Below are 18,801 nucleotides of genomic sequence, written 5' to 3'. Positions count from 1 at the left end.
CAACAGTTAGCTGCGGTAACTCTAGACCTGCTACATGGCTTTGATATGTGACACTGAGACGTCCAGTCCAAAAATCTCCTGGCAAGTAAACAATCAAATATTATTCCTTTTCTGCAGTGGTTTGAATGTGCCACAGTTCGAGTTCATCCAGTGGATTCAAGGCCGCCTCTACCGTTCCCAGCTTCACGAGCCTTTATTAGTTGCACACTTTTGCCAACAGTTTGAGACGTCGGGACCGCCCTAAATAGATTATTTCAACAGAACATAAGAATGTAACACGTCCTGCTATCAGCTACCTATATGAGTAGAAAATAGCCCGTCACTATGTAGAAGGCTGGGGCAGTAATCTGTTTCGTGCAGCTGTTGGAGGGGCCGTATCATCAGTGTAGAACTATACCAGAGTCTCAAGTGGTGTTTGATCATATCTCACTCTCAAGGCAGCGCTTTGACGCAGCAGGATAACGGCCACATGTGTTCTCCATATCGCGACGCTAGCCTAAATGTGAACCATTTGCCTATTAACAGCAGTGGATCTACGGCTTCCTTTGTCTCCTCCATTCTCACTCTTCAAAGGACTCGGCAGGCGAGATTCGTACCTTGTAAAAATAACCCCCGCTCCCTCCCAAAAAGAGAAGCTATGTTTCGGAGTGATAGCCGGGAGAACAGAAAACAGATCATATGCTTTCGTTTTTGTTAGCTCTGGTCTTGAAGTACTGTCGACATTCTTTAAAACATTGACAACATCTGACAATCTTTTATGGTGAAAGAACTTTGACTCTGTGAGCGAGATGGGGCAGACAGATGCTCAAAGTGGAACCAATTCAACCACTATTCACTACTCTGAGAGAAAGAAAAGCAAAAAGTAGTTCAATATCTGCTCGAGGTCTCGGTGGGGATATATTAACATTGCATCGACACTCTATGTTATGACCTACTGGCTTGGCTGTTACACCAATACTAAGTTCATATTCCTTTTAATGTGCGGGATATTAAGAAACACAACCTGTGATGTGATTAATTTGGTCCTTTAAGAAACAAATTAAATCTTTACAGGTTTGCTTCAAAAACACATGTGAGCTTCCACATTTGGCTACGGCAGTGATGACTGTCTTGGTAAGTTCTGCCCAATGGAAAACAGGACTAAGAGTCTCCAGCCATTCTAACAGCTCTGCAAGGCTATTTTTCATTATACGGAGTAACTGTCTGTTAACTTTGCATATGTCAATACAAATATCTTGAATGCTGTACAATGCTAACTTGCTGGTGCTTAGCATGTATAATTTACTAGGTTCACCATCTTACAGTGCATTCCATTACCCACACCACCATACCAGTCAGCATGCCGGTCCCATTTTGCAATATGCAAGCCAGCATGTTTTTCTGGCTATTCTGATACACAATCCTTTAGGCAGCAGATAGTTGAGCAAGAGGGTCAAAGTTCAAGGTGCTATGTTATGAGAAAGTAGTATCTCACAATTGAATGCATACTGCATGCAACAGTATGTAACTTTTAAGTGCAGTATTTACTAAAAGTAAAAAGAAAACGTATGTGACTGAACGCAGCTGTAGTTTAACCTGTTGGCATGCTAACGTTTGCTAATCATCACTGAGCACATCCGCTGAGGCTGATGGGAATGGCATTCGTTTTGGAGGTATTTTGGGGGGGAAACAACAACGTTGGTGATGGAACTAGATGGAAAGTCAGGGGCATTTAGGGAAAAGGACATTTCACACCAAACTCATATGGTGATGCGAAAGGGAAAAGGGGAAAATATGAAATTGCTAGTGTGCCCCTAGCAATTTAAAATGTTCACCAAGTCATTAGTCACTATTGGTTGTATATGCTTTTGACTGAGGATGTGCACCTGTGTGAACTATGATATGATGACTTGAGTCTTGAGTCTTAGTTTTGTTTTTTTACTTATGCCGTGATCTAAAAATGTTCTGTCACTGTTGTATGTTGTATGTCTAAAACTTTGTTTTAACGTGCTGCTGCTGTCTTGGCCAGGACACTCTTGTAAAGGAGATTTTTAATCTCAATGAGGCTTTTCCTGGTTAAATAAATACAAATAATAAAAATTAGAATACATCCTCTAGGGACCTTAAATACCCGTAGAAAATTTTGAAGCAATGCAATCCATAGTTGTCAAGACATTTTACTTTGAACCACAAATATCAGCATCATAGTGTTGCAAAAGGAAAAGCCAGGGGATCACCAAAATCTACTCTGGGGACTGCAAAAAAAGTCATGGAAATCTATCCTATGGATTGATTATTATTGAGATAAGGAAGTCTGGACTAAAGTCTGACATACCAACTAATTGACTCTTGCTTCCACGGAGGCAAGCGTGGATAAAAATAATACATATATAGCTCGTAATGCAAAATACTAAAGTGACAGACAATTTGTTCAACACAAGGAAATGCTGACGACAGGATATACAGCAAAAATATCCCTAAATGGCAATACTTATGTTACTACAATCACCTCTACAAAAACACATCCACACTGGAATTTGCAGCATGCTATTTACGTAGATAATACTCATTAATCACAAGTTTAATGGCAGCTCATTGAGTAATGATTAAAGATAGTTGTTTAAATGCTTTATCATCTTGTCTGACGGCATTACGCAATAAAAAAAATGGATTTAGAAAAGTTTAAGCAGTATGAGGGGTTAATTTTCCATTCATGAGGTGAACTCAATATCAGCCACTTAAAGATGCTTTACGCATTTTGTCTGTCCCTTTACTGCAGGTGTCTCGGCCTGACCTACTAAATAGCTGAGGCCTTTCCCACTACTGAATGGAGGTCTTATTCTTGTCTGGTTCCTCTGGAGCAGCAGGCTGGATGCTGCAGACATTGACTGCCCTGCATGAGCCTTTTCAGGCCTATAAATCACAGCACTAAGCATGTGGGAGCAGGGATGGGGTTAAAAGGGCTGTCAATGGTACCCTGTTGACCTCCGGGCCTTTCTCTGAGTACAGGGTTTTTTGTTTTTTTTTGGTATATATTTTGTACGCGAGTGTGTGTTTTGGCTTGGACTGCATGCCGGTGGGGCTAAAAGTACGTATTGAGTATAAGTGCTCAGATATATAAGAGCGTATGTCTGCAATGCTGGACTGGTGACAGGTGGACTCGGGCCACTGCCAGCGCTTCATAGAGCTTAGTGTAAGAGGGAAGTAGCGGCGTCTTGGCAGGATGCATGAGGTTTCATACTTCTCTGCAGTCTGCAGCAGGGAAGGCTACTAATGACAAGAACAAACCCAATCTCCTGCTCTAATGGGAAAGGTACTGTCGGGATAGAATGAATGATTTCTGGTTGCTTCTTGCTTCATATTTGACATAGGATCCCCCATAACATAAAACTTGATCACTTAATAGGCCTTTCTGTCATAAAACGAGTGCAGTGTGCGCTGAGCAAACGTCTAGTCGGGCCTTTGGATTGAAAAGTGGCTTAACTCATGAGAATGCAATGATGCAATTATTCTTGCAAGTAAATTCTCCAGATTAGACATGTTGTAAATGCATGACAGGCACTAAAAAACTAATGTCTTAATTGAGTGCCGTAGTTGTTAAAACAAGCAGCAAAAAGGCGTACAACATAATTAGGTACAAATTCACTTCCGTTGGGAAAGTGAGCCGATACTGGCTCTTGTACACAGGAGACAAGGTTAGTTTTTTTAGGGTGGCAATTAGCAGAATGGTTCTCATGGAGGGGGAGCAGGGCAGTAGTACTGTGTCTGCCCAGCAGAGGGGGAGCTGCCTTAATGAGGGTTGAACTCAATAACTGTGTTAAGGGCCCAGCTCAGCTTGTTTATCTTTTTAATTTGAGGTCAATTTATAGTAATAGCAACACAATCTTAAAGCAATGGAGAAAGGGTACGCTCATAGTGACAACTTTTAAAAGCAGTCTGGTGGAATATGTCAGTGTGTCTGCTCACAAAAAGATGAAGAAAAGCCATCTGCTCAGTAAAAAAAAAAAAAAAAAAAAGATGAACACTCTGTATTGGAATGTTCATCAGGTAACTAGTAACATATTGTGTTTTAGACACAATATTTACATCTGGGAGAATATGAAAATGGTTTTATGTTTAGAAAGCCACAGGGCGATCTAACTGATAGCAGCTGGAGAATTTTGTCTTTATTTGAAATGACACAAAATACTCAAATAACATTTGTGGCTTAGTTGCTCAACTTACCGCTTGAAGTTATTCATTCCCGACTAGTAAAACTGCTCCTTTATTCTTTTTTAGCAAAGCTGTGCTGTAACTTAGCTTGTCTTGTTTCCAGTCTGGTTTATTGAAGGCCTGTATGCTGGACATACAACCATATGTTTACAGAACACAGCCTTTAAAATATATACGTATATATATATATAGGTTTAACTATAAAGTACGATAAACAATGTTTGCTTATACGGTGGCACTGGCGCATTACAGACTGGAATTAGGAGGAGGCGTGATGTCAGAGTGTTACAGACATACACATGTAAACCCATGCTTCTTAAACACATGCTGCACACTGCATGCTGGATTTGTGAGCGACCATGTGATCATTTTACAAGCACAGATCTCCAGTCATACGAGTACAAACACAAACACATCGGAACCCTAGGCAAACATTCCTACATAAATATCATTTAAACACAAAACAGAACATCCATGTGTCGCTTTATGAAAGTATTCAACTTCCTCGAATACAGACGGCTGTCTATAGTGCAAGGAGAAAAGGGGGCGGAGGGGGAGATCTCCTCCTAAAATAAAACAGATATTTAACTTGGCTCATGGTAAGTTTCAGCGTCTGATGGTAATGATATTATAAAATGACTACTGGACAAACCCCATAAATAACTCTGCTGTGTGGTTTCCAGACAGATAGAACGCTGGGACATGTTGGTTACTGCAGGGCTGCATCTCATTGAAGCAGGAACACACACACACACACACACACACACACACACACACACATACACACACACACACACACACACACACACACACGCCTAAAGCTCACGCCACAATCCCGCCGAACAGCACAAAATACACAAACCAGTGAGGTTTTTTTTCTTTCTTTTTTCTTAAATCTGAATTTGCCTCTTTCATATCATTTACATCTTCTTTTTTTCCTCTCTGGAAAGCAGTAGCCGCGTGCTTTCAGAGTGGGAATTTCCTCCCATTATATTCTGTTTTGCTAAGCTAAAAATATCTATCTGGAGATCTTAAACTTTACAGCAGTGTGTGTTCTATATAAGATTTACTCTGAACGGTCTTGAGCCACGGAACAAAAATCTGCTTGTGATATCAAGAAATCTCATACTGTGTAAAAATATGCAACGCAGACTATTATTACACGTTGAAATAATACCAACCAATTAAACTTGAAGCAGCATTTAAGGTTTTTGCTGTTAAACAGAAGGGGACAGCTTTGCAACGAGCAAAAATAAAAAAGGTTCCTGTCAAAATAAAGTAAAGGCAGTCTGAAAGACACTGTCCAGATAAATAGATAATAGTGAGGACGGACGATCTTTAAGTCAAGTGGTCGGAGGCATTCCCAGCCAGTCTGGGTCAGTGGCGTTTTTCTTCTTTTTTTTTTTAAACTCTTTTCTTTTCCTTCCATGTTTTGACACATTAATATTCACCATATGCCCTGTCAGACCTATCACAGGCGCGCTTCATTTTCATGCTTCTGCGGTGTGGGCAAACAGTGCGTACAGCTGCTACAGTGCCGTCAGACAGCTCTTTCCCCTGCGCCTTGGCTCACATTTGCAACCAAACAGGCCCGTGTCAAAAACCAGGAATCCACGAGTCGAGCCAACCACTTCAATAAGCATCTCCCTACGAAACTCTGCTTAATAGAATATATGTGCTTTATTTGATCCGACATCCTATTTTTTCTTCTTTCTTTTTTTTTACTGAGTGGCACCTTGATATGACTGAGGCAAAACATACAGGTTTGATTGGAAAATTGTCCATTGTGATAGCAGTTATTCAAAGTTTTCCTGCACCTCCATATGCATTGCTGCTCGAAAGATGTTTTTGAAGTTTGAACACTGACTGAGGACAGCATAAAAATTGTTGAACAGACAAAAAAGAGCATTAGCGGTTCTGTTTCCCTGCCAGTTGTGGCCCTGCCGCAGCATGAAGTTGTACAGCTTGCTGTACGAATCACTATTTTGGGTTGTAATCCATCAAGAGGAAGGAAGCAGTGGTGTGCCAGGTAACGTTCCCCTACCTTGAGCCACTTGACCAGTTTCTGGATCTGCCAGTATTCAGGAGGCAGGTCTGTGTTGCTCTCTGGACGGCGCTCTGGCTGCTCCTCCTCCTCCTCACTCTCAGTTGAACTCTCGCTGAAAGCGTCCACTGGCACGGATCCTGCCGGGGTCTTACTGCACACACAAAAAGAGCAGATAATAGTGCACTTTTGACCGCAGGTAACGATCTACAAAGGTGTGGGATAGCGCAACAAGTAAGATAATACAAAGCCGGACCAAAGGAGGGAGTATAATATCACAAAATCTCTTTTCCTGTGTGTTAAATGGAAAAAACAGCATGGTCATCCCACACAAGGAGACCCATTAACGATTTTGAGATTCAAGTGTCAAGTTTGAACTTCCTCAGAATCCAAGCAGCAGGAAAATAAAGATTGTAATAATGTCATGGGAGGACTGGAGCCGTCATCAGCATATACAGAGGGCCATTGATGCAAACAGAAGTGCAGATGGCTTTTCCAAGTTGCTCGGGCCACTTGGATAACAGTATCCTGAAAGTCAGGATATGTGGAGCAATGAAATTTGGTAAATATATTCAAATGGGGCCGCTGAGAGGCAGTTCCCGTGTACATGCAAATAGCATTTCCAGGGGAGCGTAGCATCAGAAGGAGCCAGCCGATACGAGGGAGTGTTTTCAAGGGAGAAACACGATGAACACCCAACCGAACGAGGCCTACACACGGTCCTGGGTGGGGTGCAAGGCATGACTGTGACTGAGTTAATGAGCCCCGGGGGTCTTTATTGCACGCACACTAGCCGATGAGCACCAGAGAATGCTCTCGATGAACAGTGGCTAGAGTCGATTTATGATGCTAGGAGTCTGTATGCATTGGCAGATGCAAGTGTGGAGACAGCTGAGGAGGTGTAGCTGCCAAGAGCCGGAGGAAGAAAAGGTCTTCACGCAGGTTCTTCATCAGTGCAATGGCTAGTGGGAACACAGGTTACACTTTCCACAACAAAACTTGTGAAACAGCACGTCTTGTCCGTTCCTAGCTAGTGTATAGGTTAACCCCCCTCCCTGCAGAAAGTATTCCTTATAGATTCTGGCCAAAGGAGAACTGCTTTGGGACACTTACATTTTCCGGCGTCCAGGTAAAGAGGACACAGAGTCTGCTTTCATCTTGGTTTTGGCTCTCGCTCCCAAGTCTTTCTTCTGGATTTCACTGGATTTCTCCTCTCCAGAGCTCTTACCCTGTTTCTGTTCCTCTGCTACACTGTAATGATGTGACAAAAGAGTCATTACGCCTGTTCCTATTTTGAAAATGGTTATTTTTCTAACATAATCATTATTTAACAATTCAAGACATGGGTTCAGCGGGCATTTTACCTTTTGAAATTATTCAAATAGCCCTTGTGGTTGAGGAGATAATCTGGATTTAGTATGGGAATGAAAACCATTCGCAATTTTTGAGAAAACACGGCTGGGGATAAAATAAAAGTTATCCCCCTCCCTGCAGAAAGTATTCCTTATAGATTCTGGCAAAAGGAGAACTGCTTTGGGACACTTACATTTTCCGGCGTCCAGGTAAAGAGGACACAGACTCTGCTTTCATCTTGGTTTTGGCTCTCGCTCCCAAGTCTTTCTTCTGGATTTCACCGGATTTCTCCTCTCTAGAGCTCTTACCCTGTTTCTGTTCCTCTGCTACACTGTAATAATGTGAAATAAGAGTCATTACGCCTGTTTCTATTTTGAAAATGGTTATTTTTCTAACATAATCATTATTTAACAATTCAAGACATGGGTTCAGCGGGCATCTTTTTTTTTTTTTTAAAGCAATTGAGATACTTTTATCATGAGCCAGTTTCTCCTCAAATGGGTATAGTTATCACAAGGTACAGCTGCAACAGCTCAGCCCTTTGCGAGATCTATTTATCAATCAAAGACCATATGTCACAGATCTTTTTGGGATCGTTTCTAAGACTTTTCCCCCAACATTTCTGTCTGTAACAGGGCAGACAGGGTTTCCACACTGTGAACGTGTGCATTAACTTAATCAATTTCACTTGCCCTAAAATGTGAAATACCATATAACCGTCTCTTTATAATGTGCGACTGCTGGCAGACGCGGCGAGCTCATGCGTCGAAGGCTTGGCACCGCCGTCATCTAAATCCCGTCTCCTCAACAAGAGGGGTCCCCACCTAGACATTTCAGGACCCTGCCAAATCATCACATACCCACACCGTTCCGCGAGATCCCTCCACCGCGGACATAGTTCATATGTCATCTTGAGCGCACGCTGTTGAAACGCCTTCTCATACGCATTCTTTTCCTGTTGCTCGTCAGACCTCTGGGGTTGGCCTTGTTCCTCCGCATCAACCGATTCCACATGCTGGATCTTTTGTGTTGATGGAAGTTCTTGAACTGCAAAATCCTGTTGGTTAAGTGGAAAAAGACAACGGTCGGAAAGGGAAAAGACTTCTTTCAATTTGCAGCGAAATTCTAGCGGTGAGATGTACGATACACGATCGTTTATTAAAAGCTGTGCGTTTCTACGATGTTTATTAAAACAAGGTAGTCATTCGGATGTTCGCTTGTGCAGCGACTGTATTTTCCATCTGACATGATGCCTCTCTCTTCATTATGTGAGACACGTCACATATTAATGTCTGACAAAGTGTTGGCCATTTCACTCCCAAAAACAGAGCAGTATCAGTGGAACATGAAAATCATTGTATTTTTTTTCTCCATAAAAGCCTTTCCTCAACCTGCGTAACAATGTCTGTCTTTATTGAGGCTTTGGAATAGAAACACACTTTCCCAAAGCTTTACACAGAAGAGGTCCCCCTCTGCTAATTGGCCGAACAATATCGAAAATTTTATTGTTTCTGTGCATTCCTCCATCTTAAACCGTGCAGCTTGGCACAGACAAAGTAGTGCCTTTGTGTCACTGTTATTCACTTTGTTTTTTTGTTTTTTCTGACGTTTTGAAGGTCTTTATGCAAAACTTTACAACCTACATACGAATGCCAACAAGACACATATGAATGGTTTGCAGGCGGGAGAATTTTTAATCGCAGACACCTGCTCTGCAGAAATAGCTTGTCATTGGTTATTAGGGGGCTCAGCATTTTTAAGGGCAGGGAAAAAGAATTAAGACATAAGCATTTATATGGCTTGTGTTGCCAAGCATGCCCAATCCCTTTTCCAAAGGCTTGTTTTTCATAAAACACAAAGTGACCTGCCATTGGAAACATACAAGTCAATGCACCCGACCGCAGAGCCACAGTCTGACTTCATAAGTCCAAGCGACCTTCTTTAATTCTACGAGATGTGGAATGGACTGAGTCCATGCGCCTACACACAAGGGAACACTCCACATTCCTTGACATGTCGCATGAAAAAAGAAAAAAAAATTCAGATGCTTTTCTGCTTCTGAACACACCACAGGCCTGGACATAAACACTTTTGTAAGGAACACTGATGCCTGCATTTGTAAACAAAACAACAAATGTCATAATTTGATGATCTAAACGGCAACTATTGACATGTGCTTGTGGTCGACTAGATCTAATTACTTGATCCGCGCTGATGGAAAATCAACAGGGCAGCAAATCTGAAGCCACTTGCCATAAAACATGTCAGCCACGACTGAATGATTATGACAGCGAGGCAGTCTGTATTAATTTCAGTATGTGAATAACAAAAACAAATTTGCTCTTCAGCGAGCGTCTTGTTCATGCAAATACGCCACATGTCCAATTCCCAATCACGCGGCGGTGTCAAAACGAATCCACGGCACGGAGCAGAGACAGGGTCTTCCTCCTCCCAGAGTTCTGCAGGCCTCGACTTCTTTGGCTGCCTCGGCCCGTTTGATTGAGGCTGTCTAATCTAATAGAACTGTTAGAAAAGACCCGCTTCCTCACGTTGGGATCGAGCAGATATGTTTGGAGATTAGGTGTTGTTATCTTTGGCTATCGCCTCCCAAGTTTGGGCTCTCCGCGCTGCAATCAGGGAACGGAGCCGGAGTCGTGCGAGATTGTGTTTCTGACGGACGCCGCCCGCTGTTGCTACCTCGAATTAAAAGTGGAATGGATCATGTCCACGAGAGGGGCCGCAATTACTTAATATCTCAGACACAGGATGCACATTGCGCCGTCTGATTGCTGTCGTCAGCAATCAATCAAACATATTTCAAAGCGCTGCGTGCTTTTTTTTTTTATGTTGACCCCATCATGTGAAGGTGATTAGCTCATGCAGAGGCGGAGAGAAACTATTCGCCAGCGAGAGTGAAACAACATTTACAGGACACTGCGAGCCACATATCAAAGGAGTTGAAGAACCCAGAAGAAAAAGACCTTGACAATGATTTGTGCCCCCACAAACTGGTTCACAGCAATTTTTACTGCCGCTGTCCGTCATTTTTAGATCCTTCAGACTCTCAAGCATCACTCTTCACACAGGCCTCGTAAAACATAAAAGCCTCAATGTCTTCAGCCTGGCACTACTCATCGGTTTATTAAAGTCTTCACTAACCCCATTCCAGCTTACTATACCACGGACCAATGACAACTTCACAGATATATAATGGAGGCGCTATTATACGGTGTATGCTGTACAGTATAATCTTCGTAAAACTCAATGAAGGTTGTAACCAAAATCACTTCCCGTATGCTAGTCACTCAATAGGTGAAGGGTTATTTTCTCATCCGAGGAGCATTGCAATGTGGAAACGTCAGCAAAAAGTAGCAAAGTCAATGGCCCTGTACTTGTTTAGCGCTTTTCCAGCAATGCAGCATTTAACACTTAAGAGACGCCTTTGCCCTCTGAGTCTGATCTAAATAGTTTTCTCTCCTGTGTTTATATCTCAACAAGTGTAAATAAACTTTGCCAAGATAAGTTTCACAATAAGTTCCTCAACAACAAAACATGTATCTTTGAAACAGGTGATTTTGTTTGTTAGTTGCCATATTCATTTTGGAGTTTGTTGTTGCAATACCAATCTCCGCCACAAGAGGCTGAAGTGCATCACAATCCCATGTTCTAAATAGCATTTGCTTTTAGTTTCAATTTACATAACTTGGTAACATACAATATTATGTTGTAATAGTTATTCATGCCGTGTGTTTAGAGTGCACAAAACTCACCTAGAAGAAAACATTTTCATACATATTTTTCATCTGTCAAAAGGTTGTTTTTTTCCCTGCTTTCACAGATGGAAAAAAAACAACTTCAAAATACAAAATAACAAAATAAAATGTTACGATACCATGAAAATGGTACTAGGGGGTCAACAACGTCATAACAACTCCCCCTGAGGGGAACATGAAATTCTGTCAAATCCACCTGGCAAATGTTGAGATATACGGTATCGCTGGAGAAGTGAAAGCGTGCAGGCGACATTAGAGGAAAATCTAGGAAATCACCAAAGTCATTAGGCTTGATCCTCTGGGGACCATGAATGTAGGTTTAAAAACAAATGGCAATCCATTAGTCCATCCAATAGTTGATGGGACATTTATGTCTGAATCAAAAGTAGTGGACCAACTGACAGACATCTCCAGCCATAGTTGTGGCATGGTCTACAAAAAGATTTGAGAATAAATAGATTGTTAAAGACAATTTACAGCAATGTACAGCAGTGCCTGGAAAACCCCACGAGACAATTCAATAAGCAGTTTTTGTTTTGTAAAAAGCATTTCTGTAGTCTTGTGTGCTGAAGGCATTTTCACGTACAGAACAGTTCTGTGAAATCATCTGGCTCTTCGTTTTGAAAAAAGCATTGGGGAAAAATGCATCTCGGTGTCAATCCAGTTGACATCTGTAAATCCTATTAATCAGACACTTTCTTTGAGAGCCAGATTAGCAGAATCATATTGACTCTTTATTTGATAGCAACTGGAAAACAAAAATCGATACGAGGATTCTCTAAAGACACAAGGCCGATACAAAGCAGGCGGTGAGCGTAAGGTGGTCTGTAGATGTTTCAATGATGCCACATTTTCCAACAAACATCAGCGTGAGTGGAAAAAAAAAAGAAGAAGAAAAAAAGATCAGATTTTTAAATGATTAACAGATTTTTGGGGCGCAGCTGGAATCTATTATTGAGGCGATTTGTTATGTCGTCAAATTACTAAAGCAGGAAATAGCACTACTGAATAAATCACGCGTATTGCAGTGTCTGGAAATGAGCGCGGGTGTCTGTGTGTGCGAGTGTGTGTGCCGAGGGGGGCGGGACGGGGGCCATGCTGTTTTGATGTTGGAACACGGAGGAGGTCGGTTTCAGAAATTTTTCAACACAGTGACAACCAGACACTAGCTCACTAGCGTGGAGAAGCACAGACACTGATTACACAATCCTGACTCTGTTTACGCGTGTGAGTCACACGGCATCAGCGATCAAATCAGAGGGTTGGAGAGAAGGACCTTGTTCAAGGGACAAAGAGGCATTTCAACACCCACGCATTCCAGCTATGAGAGCTAAAAACTCGAGGCTGTAAAAAAAAAATGGAGGCCTCAATGCGTTGACGATAATTGCATCTGCCCGCGTTCCGCCGTACCTGCTTGTTTGTGTTCACGGCGAAATGTGGAGATGTGCTCTTCAGAAGCGTTTCCAGGTCTCTGCATGTATCACTCGTTCGCTCGTAGCCGCTCTCCTCCCCCTCCTGTTTTATGCCCTGTGAAAACAAAGTGGAAAACAGCTTCATTAATTCTAAAAACCGCAATTATAATTTGACCCACATGTCGGCTGGAATAGCTGAGGTTAGAAGGCTCGGAGTATCTGCAGGCAGCCTCAACGAGGAAGTGTAAAAACCATGTAAACCGCTGAATTAGGTTTAAGACACTACGGCTCTTTGAGGTTTTCGTTTGCATCAATGTCACCCGCTCGGGTTTTAGGCTTTAGTTTTTTCACCTTGGCCGAACCATTTCCAGGTGGAGAAACAGAGGCAGGAAACCTATGGCTTGTCAGCAATGTCAGGGAAAGAGTGAAAGGTGCTGCAGCACGCAAAATCCTCTCTTCCAAATGATTGCAAACACATTCAGAGAGATTCCCGGAGTGTGGCAAGTATTTGGAAGCGTATGCAAAAGCACACTTTGGGACTTTTGGAGAGTGTGAGGCACTGAAATGCCAGATATGAGATTTTCTTTTTACCCTAAAAATGTAGGGTTTATTTACGAACATAATAGTCACCTGATCATGAATAAAAACATAAGCCTTACTCATGCTACAAACAGGCATTATATTAAGAGACGTTTTGTTGTTGTCTAGCGACCTCCTATTTCGTATTTTCAAACATGTATCTTCCACTTTTATAATGTTATTGGTGATCTGCTCTTAATGATGCAGTGGCTGAAGATGTTGGACGCAGAATGCCACCATGTTCTAGGTTTCAATACTGGGTGGGGTTTATCTTGCAGACCACCGCACTCTGTTTAAACACCGCATCCAGCTGGAACAATGTGAAGGGGGACTTACAAATGTCACAAGTGATTACTCTTTGTGAACTCAAGTCAGTACAGGATGTGGAAAATAAAACTCTTGGGCAATGCCTTTGCTACTAAATGTATTTTATTTCTCAGTATTTTATTTCTTTGTTTGGGAAACTCATGTAATATAGCATTCACTTGGATTTTCTTTTTTGTTGGCTGAAATACGTTTTTCCCCCGTCCACAGCAGTACATCACTATGCTGGTACTCTTGCCTGCTTCTCCAGACTGGGGCGAGCCGACCGCCATGTACTGCAGGTTATACACCGACTATGGATAAGTACCTCATATAACCCCACTTTAAAAACAGCCAAACTATCCAATTAACTGACTGCACAGTGATGGATTGGCCTATCAGAAATAATTTTCCAGAAGGTAACTTCTATGAACACCTCACACAGAAAGAGGAAATAATATTAGGTGGACTGTTGCAGCTGATCCACAGTCCACAGTGCTTTATCTTCCTCGTCTTACCCCATTGAGAAAAACCCCAGCTGTGCTGCAGGTGATGTAGAGGGTCTCGGTGTCACAGGGCTCGATCACAAGGTAACAAATCTCATGAAGAGCCTGTCTCCACGGAGGGGCGCGGCAGCCGTTTGAAAATACGTAATCTAAAAAGAGAGGCAAGAAAAAGATGGCAGCTGGAAGAATCTCGCAGAAAACGTTGTATAATGTAATGTAGCCTGACAGTAACAACAACTTTCTTTCCAAAGGAAGAAGGAAACAGAGAAAAACTGAAATCATCACACATTCCTTGCCTGCTAAGAAGGAAGCACACCAATGAGCACAGGTCTGAGACATAGTTTCACTTGCAATGTAAATCATGCTCTAAAAAACAGTCATTTTCTAGTGATACTATCATATTTTACAGCTGGTTGGGAGAGTATTTATACAGGCCATTCAACTCTCAATTCAACATGAGAAATGAGGACTTGCTTTAACCACTTGCATTAGGCCTCGATGAATACACTGCAATGAAGCAAAAAACGTGCATTGACTAACGACTTGGTAAACTGGAACCTGACAGACATAATGACTTCCATGTCTTCTGTGGCGGCAGAACACACTCTTTTTTTTATGCTTTGGAATATCCAGCATTAGTGTTAATAGCAATTGCTTTTGTTGCAACGCAGGGAAATGTGGAGATAATTCAAACCTGATGTGTATCGAACCGACTTCAACACCCTCTTTTCCCCTTCGCTGCAGAGCCGTTTCAACAGCTCCACTTCATTCCTCACCGCGGCAGGGTCCAGCCCGGCTCGTCTGTGATGAAAACGTAGAAAAACAAAACAAAACAAACATCCAATTCGTCTCGTTCATTCACGGTTTTCTTTTTCTAAACCCACTGCTTCTTCCAATCAAAAACAACCACATGTTGTGGGGAAACTGGCTGGGTCTGAGTGGAAGAGGACAGCCGTGGAGGATGGATAGATGATCCGATTGAATGCTGAGAGAGATGGGGAAGGAAGAAGCACCTACCCGTCTATCTCTTTGAGAAACTGGCTGAGGAGCTGGTTATCCATATTTTGGAGCAAGAGGAGCAGCTTGACCCTGACCTCCGAGTCCTTGCCTTGATCTTCCTCTTTCACTTTGTCTGTCAGACCTTGCACATCTGTATCGGTGTCTTTTTCCTCCAGGATGCTGGCATAGCTGGGACCAATAATCTTAACCACGGGGTCTTTATTTTCTGAACAATGAAAGAAGTGAATCGTTTCCATAAATTAGAGTTATTTTGAACTAACAATACAGTAGGCCTCATATGAACTGGGTTTTTCCACACAACTAATTCAACATTCCATCTTTTTTCCTTGTACTACATTCATTCTGTATTCCCGTCATTACTTTATCTTTTTTTTGGCAGCAGCCCTAAAGTGAATGCATGTATGTAAAGAATTACCAATGGCAGTATAATTGCATGGTTGTAAAGAATAACTAGGAGGACAAACTAATTAAGTCTGTGGGTTATGGAGGTATGTTGGTGGCTGGACTACTTAGTATGCAAATTACATTCAAATCTCATCCTGTGGTCACCATGCTTACCTTCGAGACATGCTTGAACCTCCTCCAGCTTCTTATCATCCGCCAGATGAACCAGTTTAGAGAGCTGGCTGAAGCTGCGCACATAAACAGTAGGAGGGGAGAGCTGCAACAATGGACGCCCTTCGCTGTCTTTCTCATGGGACTGTACATCCGAGTCACTGAGGAGAAGAAAAAGAAAAAGAGAAAAACTTGAATACTTCACTTCCACCCCTATTATTACGTGTTCATACTAGGCTATAAATGCCAATACACTTAACGAAGATCAGAGTCTGTATTTTTTCGCTTCCAAGCTACCGCATACAAAGCACACACTGAACGTAGAGCAGAACTTCTGATGAAATAAAATGGAATGTACTCAGTCTAACTGAAGCTGCAAAACAAATTAATTATAGCCCACTGCTTTGAGCATAGCCAAGGTAAAATACATTTGGACATCATGGTGACAGCATATCCTGCACAGGCACGTAATACTGAAAGCACTGGCCAACCAGCTGCCGGCCTCGTGATTAGACCAACCTGATGTCATAGTCTGTTTTGAAATCAGATGCCACTAAAGTGGTACTCCACTGGAGAGGCTCCTCGAACACATGCTCTGACTCCTGTGGGTGTTGGGAGCTGAGCTGCTCCACAAAGCGGAGGACCTCTTTCAACAAGGACTCATTCATTGTCGTTAGCTCAAGTTTGCCACGACCAGAGCTGTCCGTGGTCCACTGGGCTACCTTTGACAGCGATAAACCCATGGCGCCGGCTGGGATGCTCTGAAATGAAATTAAAAAATATATATATATATCGTAAAAGTGTGTGGCTGACGCTTCTTAACTTTACTCAATTTCACATTCGATCAACTTTGGGCTTGGGGTCCCATGTGGAGATCCTAAGAAAAGACATGTGTTTGATTTCAAAGCTGAAACCATTAATAAATGAATTGCTTCATAGGCCGACATAAAATGAATCTGCATTTATGATTTGCTATTTTTCTTTGTCTTATGAGATAGTGAACTGAATAATTCTGGGGGTCTGGGCTGTTTGTCAGACAAAACAAGTGATCTGAAGACGTCACTTCGGGTGAGGGGAATCGTCAAAAGCTCAAATGATGAATTGAGAAAATAATTGTTGGATTCATTGATAATAATAAATAATCACTTGTTGCAGACCTAATACATTTTCAATCAAAATGAAACAATCTATGCTTACCATGTGTGTAATGTATGTGCATACCATTAAGAACTCAAAGCCTATAAAGACATGGTTTATAATACAAAGCATGTCATGCTAATATTTAACCTATTTGAAAAATAAAGGGCCATGAAAAGGTTGAGAAACTCTGAAATTTATTATCTGAAATCATGAAGAATGCAACCGGACTGCCATGTCACTCAATCTTATTCTAACAAAACGATAACCTAACTATATTTTACCCTAATTTCCCTTCAAGTAACTTTTCTCAGACAACACTGAATATTTTCTCAAGCTTTCTAGCACACCTGTTTGTTGAGAGAACTGATTCACCTTGCATTTAAAGCGTACATATGAAACAACAAAATAAATAGATATGATGACGTTGTGTTCATAGTTGTCAATTTAATTTAACTTTAGCATTTGTCAATAACGTATTAATGTAATTATTAATTAACATGGTTCTAGTCATACCATTTGAATATGAGCACGTAGCGTTACTTCCTGTCAAGTCCCTCGTATTTAACGTCGTTTACCACGGTCAAACGGAACACTGGCCGTCATAACTAGCTAACTACCCAGCTAACCTAGTTAACACCGCTAGCTAATCAGCTAGCTAATCTAGTTAACATCGCTAGCTCACTAGCCGTTAGCGTGTGCGTTAGTCCCGTTAGCAAATTTAACTTCATGATATGACAGTAACGTATTAATGTAATTAATAATTCACATGTTTCTAGTCATACCGTTTGAATATGAGCACGTAGCGTTGCTTCCCGTCAAGTCCCTCGTCTTTAACGTCGTTTCAAAGTCGACGTATTCTGTTCAGCTTCTGTTCTACTTCAAAACTTGTACTTTTACTTTTACAGTTTGCTCTCATAGGTGTCCATGGAAACCACACGCGCCATCAGCCTCCATTGGTTGCTAAGATACAGATAAATAAAACGGAACTCGAGTTGGGTCAAAAATGACCAAACCCAAACTTGGAAATATCTAAATGAAATCCTCATAACTAACAGGAGTTGTTTATTAACCCACGAGGGATAACGTAACATAACAACAGTGCAATGTGGTGCAATGCAACACACACACTCTTTACTGTATTTCTTTCTTCTTTTTAACTGTTTGTAAAGTAGCATATTGATTTGTGGAATTATTTGTCACATTCTCATACAATGTGTGCAGTGAAATGCAGGGTGGGGGAAAAATATATATGAGTAATACAAATATATAAAATAAATTATAAATATATCTGCACTAACGGCAATTGCAATCTACCTGTGTGGAGTCTAACTTTGGACATGCAGGTATTGAGACTTGCACGGCCAGAAATTCTAAAATGTCAAGTCAAATGTTGTTATAATAATACAAATCCCTGTATGCGTTCCTTTTAGAGTGTCCATATGACCGCATATTTGAGAGCCTATTTCCTCTCTCACTACTGGTTTGGCAGTGTCCTGCAGACAAACATTGGCTAACAAAAACAGTCTATTTGGGTGGAAACTCTCTGTTTAGACACAGAATATAAGTTCACTCAGTTCAAAGTTAATAAGCCAACCAGCACCATTGGGCTAAGCCTTATTTTTGACACCGGAAAGGCAAAGGTAAACAAAAGCCACTGACACAGACTTTTGAATGTGAAACTGGGAAAGACCTCGATCCCCTCTTCGTATAAAATGTTATAATATCCATTTAAAGTGGATGAGGACAGTCCGTTTACGTGGAGGCCATATAATGAGGATAATTTGCAGGTATACGACAAAGGCAATGCTCAATGGAAGGCAGCTTGAATAATATCAAGCATTCTCCCAGATACATGACTCAGAACTTGCAGTCACTGATTAAACCCCCTCCCCTCTTCAAGAACACATGTGTGCCGTTATTGTTAC

At 41.6% G+C, this 18,801-nt stretch overlaps 1 protein-coding gene across 1 annotated transcript in view; it reads right to left on the bottom strand.

Annotated features, from left to right (window-relative positions):
• odad2 (outer dynein arm docking complex subunit 2) overlaps positions 1-16,479 on the bottom strand; it is a gene marked incomplete at both ends in the record, with an annotated part of 71,368 nt that extends 54,889 nt beyond the window's left edge. The window contains 10 exon segments of the mRNA XM_079234317.1: positions 6,236-6,389; positions 7,349-7,486; positions 7,782-7,919; positions 8,455-8,645; positions 12,772-12,888; positions 14,174-14,310; positions 14,856-14,962; positions 15,179-15,386; positions 15,740-15,897; positions 16,256-16,479. Of these exon segments, the coding sequence (XP_079090443.1) occupies positions 6,236-6,389; positions 7,349-7,486; positions 7,782-7,919; positions 8,455-8,645; positions 12,772-12,888; positions 14,174-14,310; positions 14,856-14,962; positions 15,179-15,386; positions 15,740-15,897; positions 16,256-16,479 (1,572 nt within the window).
• Positions 16,480-18,801: the final 2,322 nt, after the last annotated feature.

Source organism: Taurulus bubalis (assembly GCF_910589615.1).
Source record: "Taurulus bubalis genome assembly, chromosome: 18".
NCBI classification, from domain to species: Eukaryota; Metazoa; Chordata; class Actinopteri; order Perciformes; family Cottidae; genus Taurulus; species Taurulus bubalis.
Note: the sequence above shows the minus strand (reverse complement) of the source record. Positions and strands in the feature narration are given on the sequence as shown.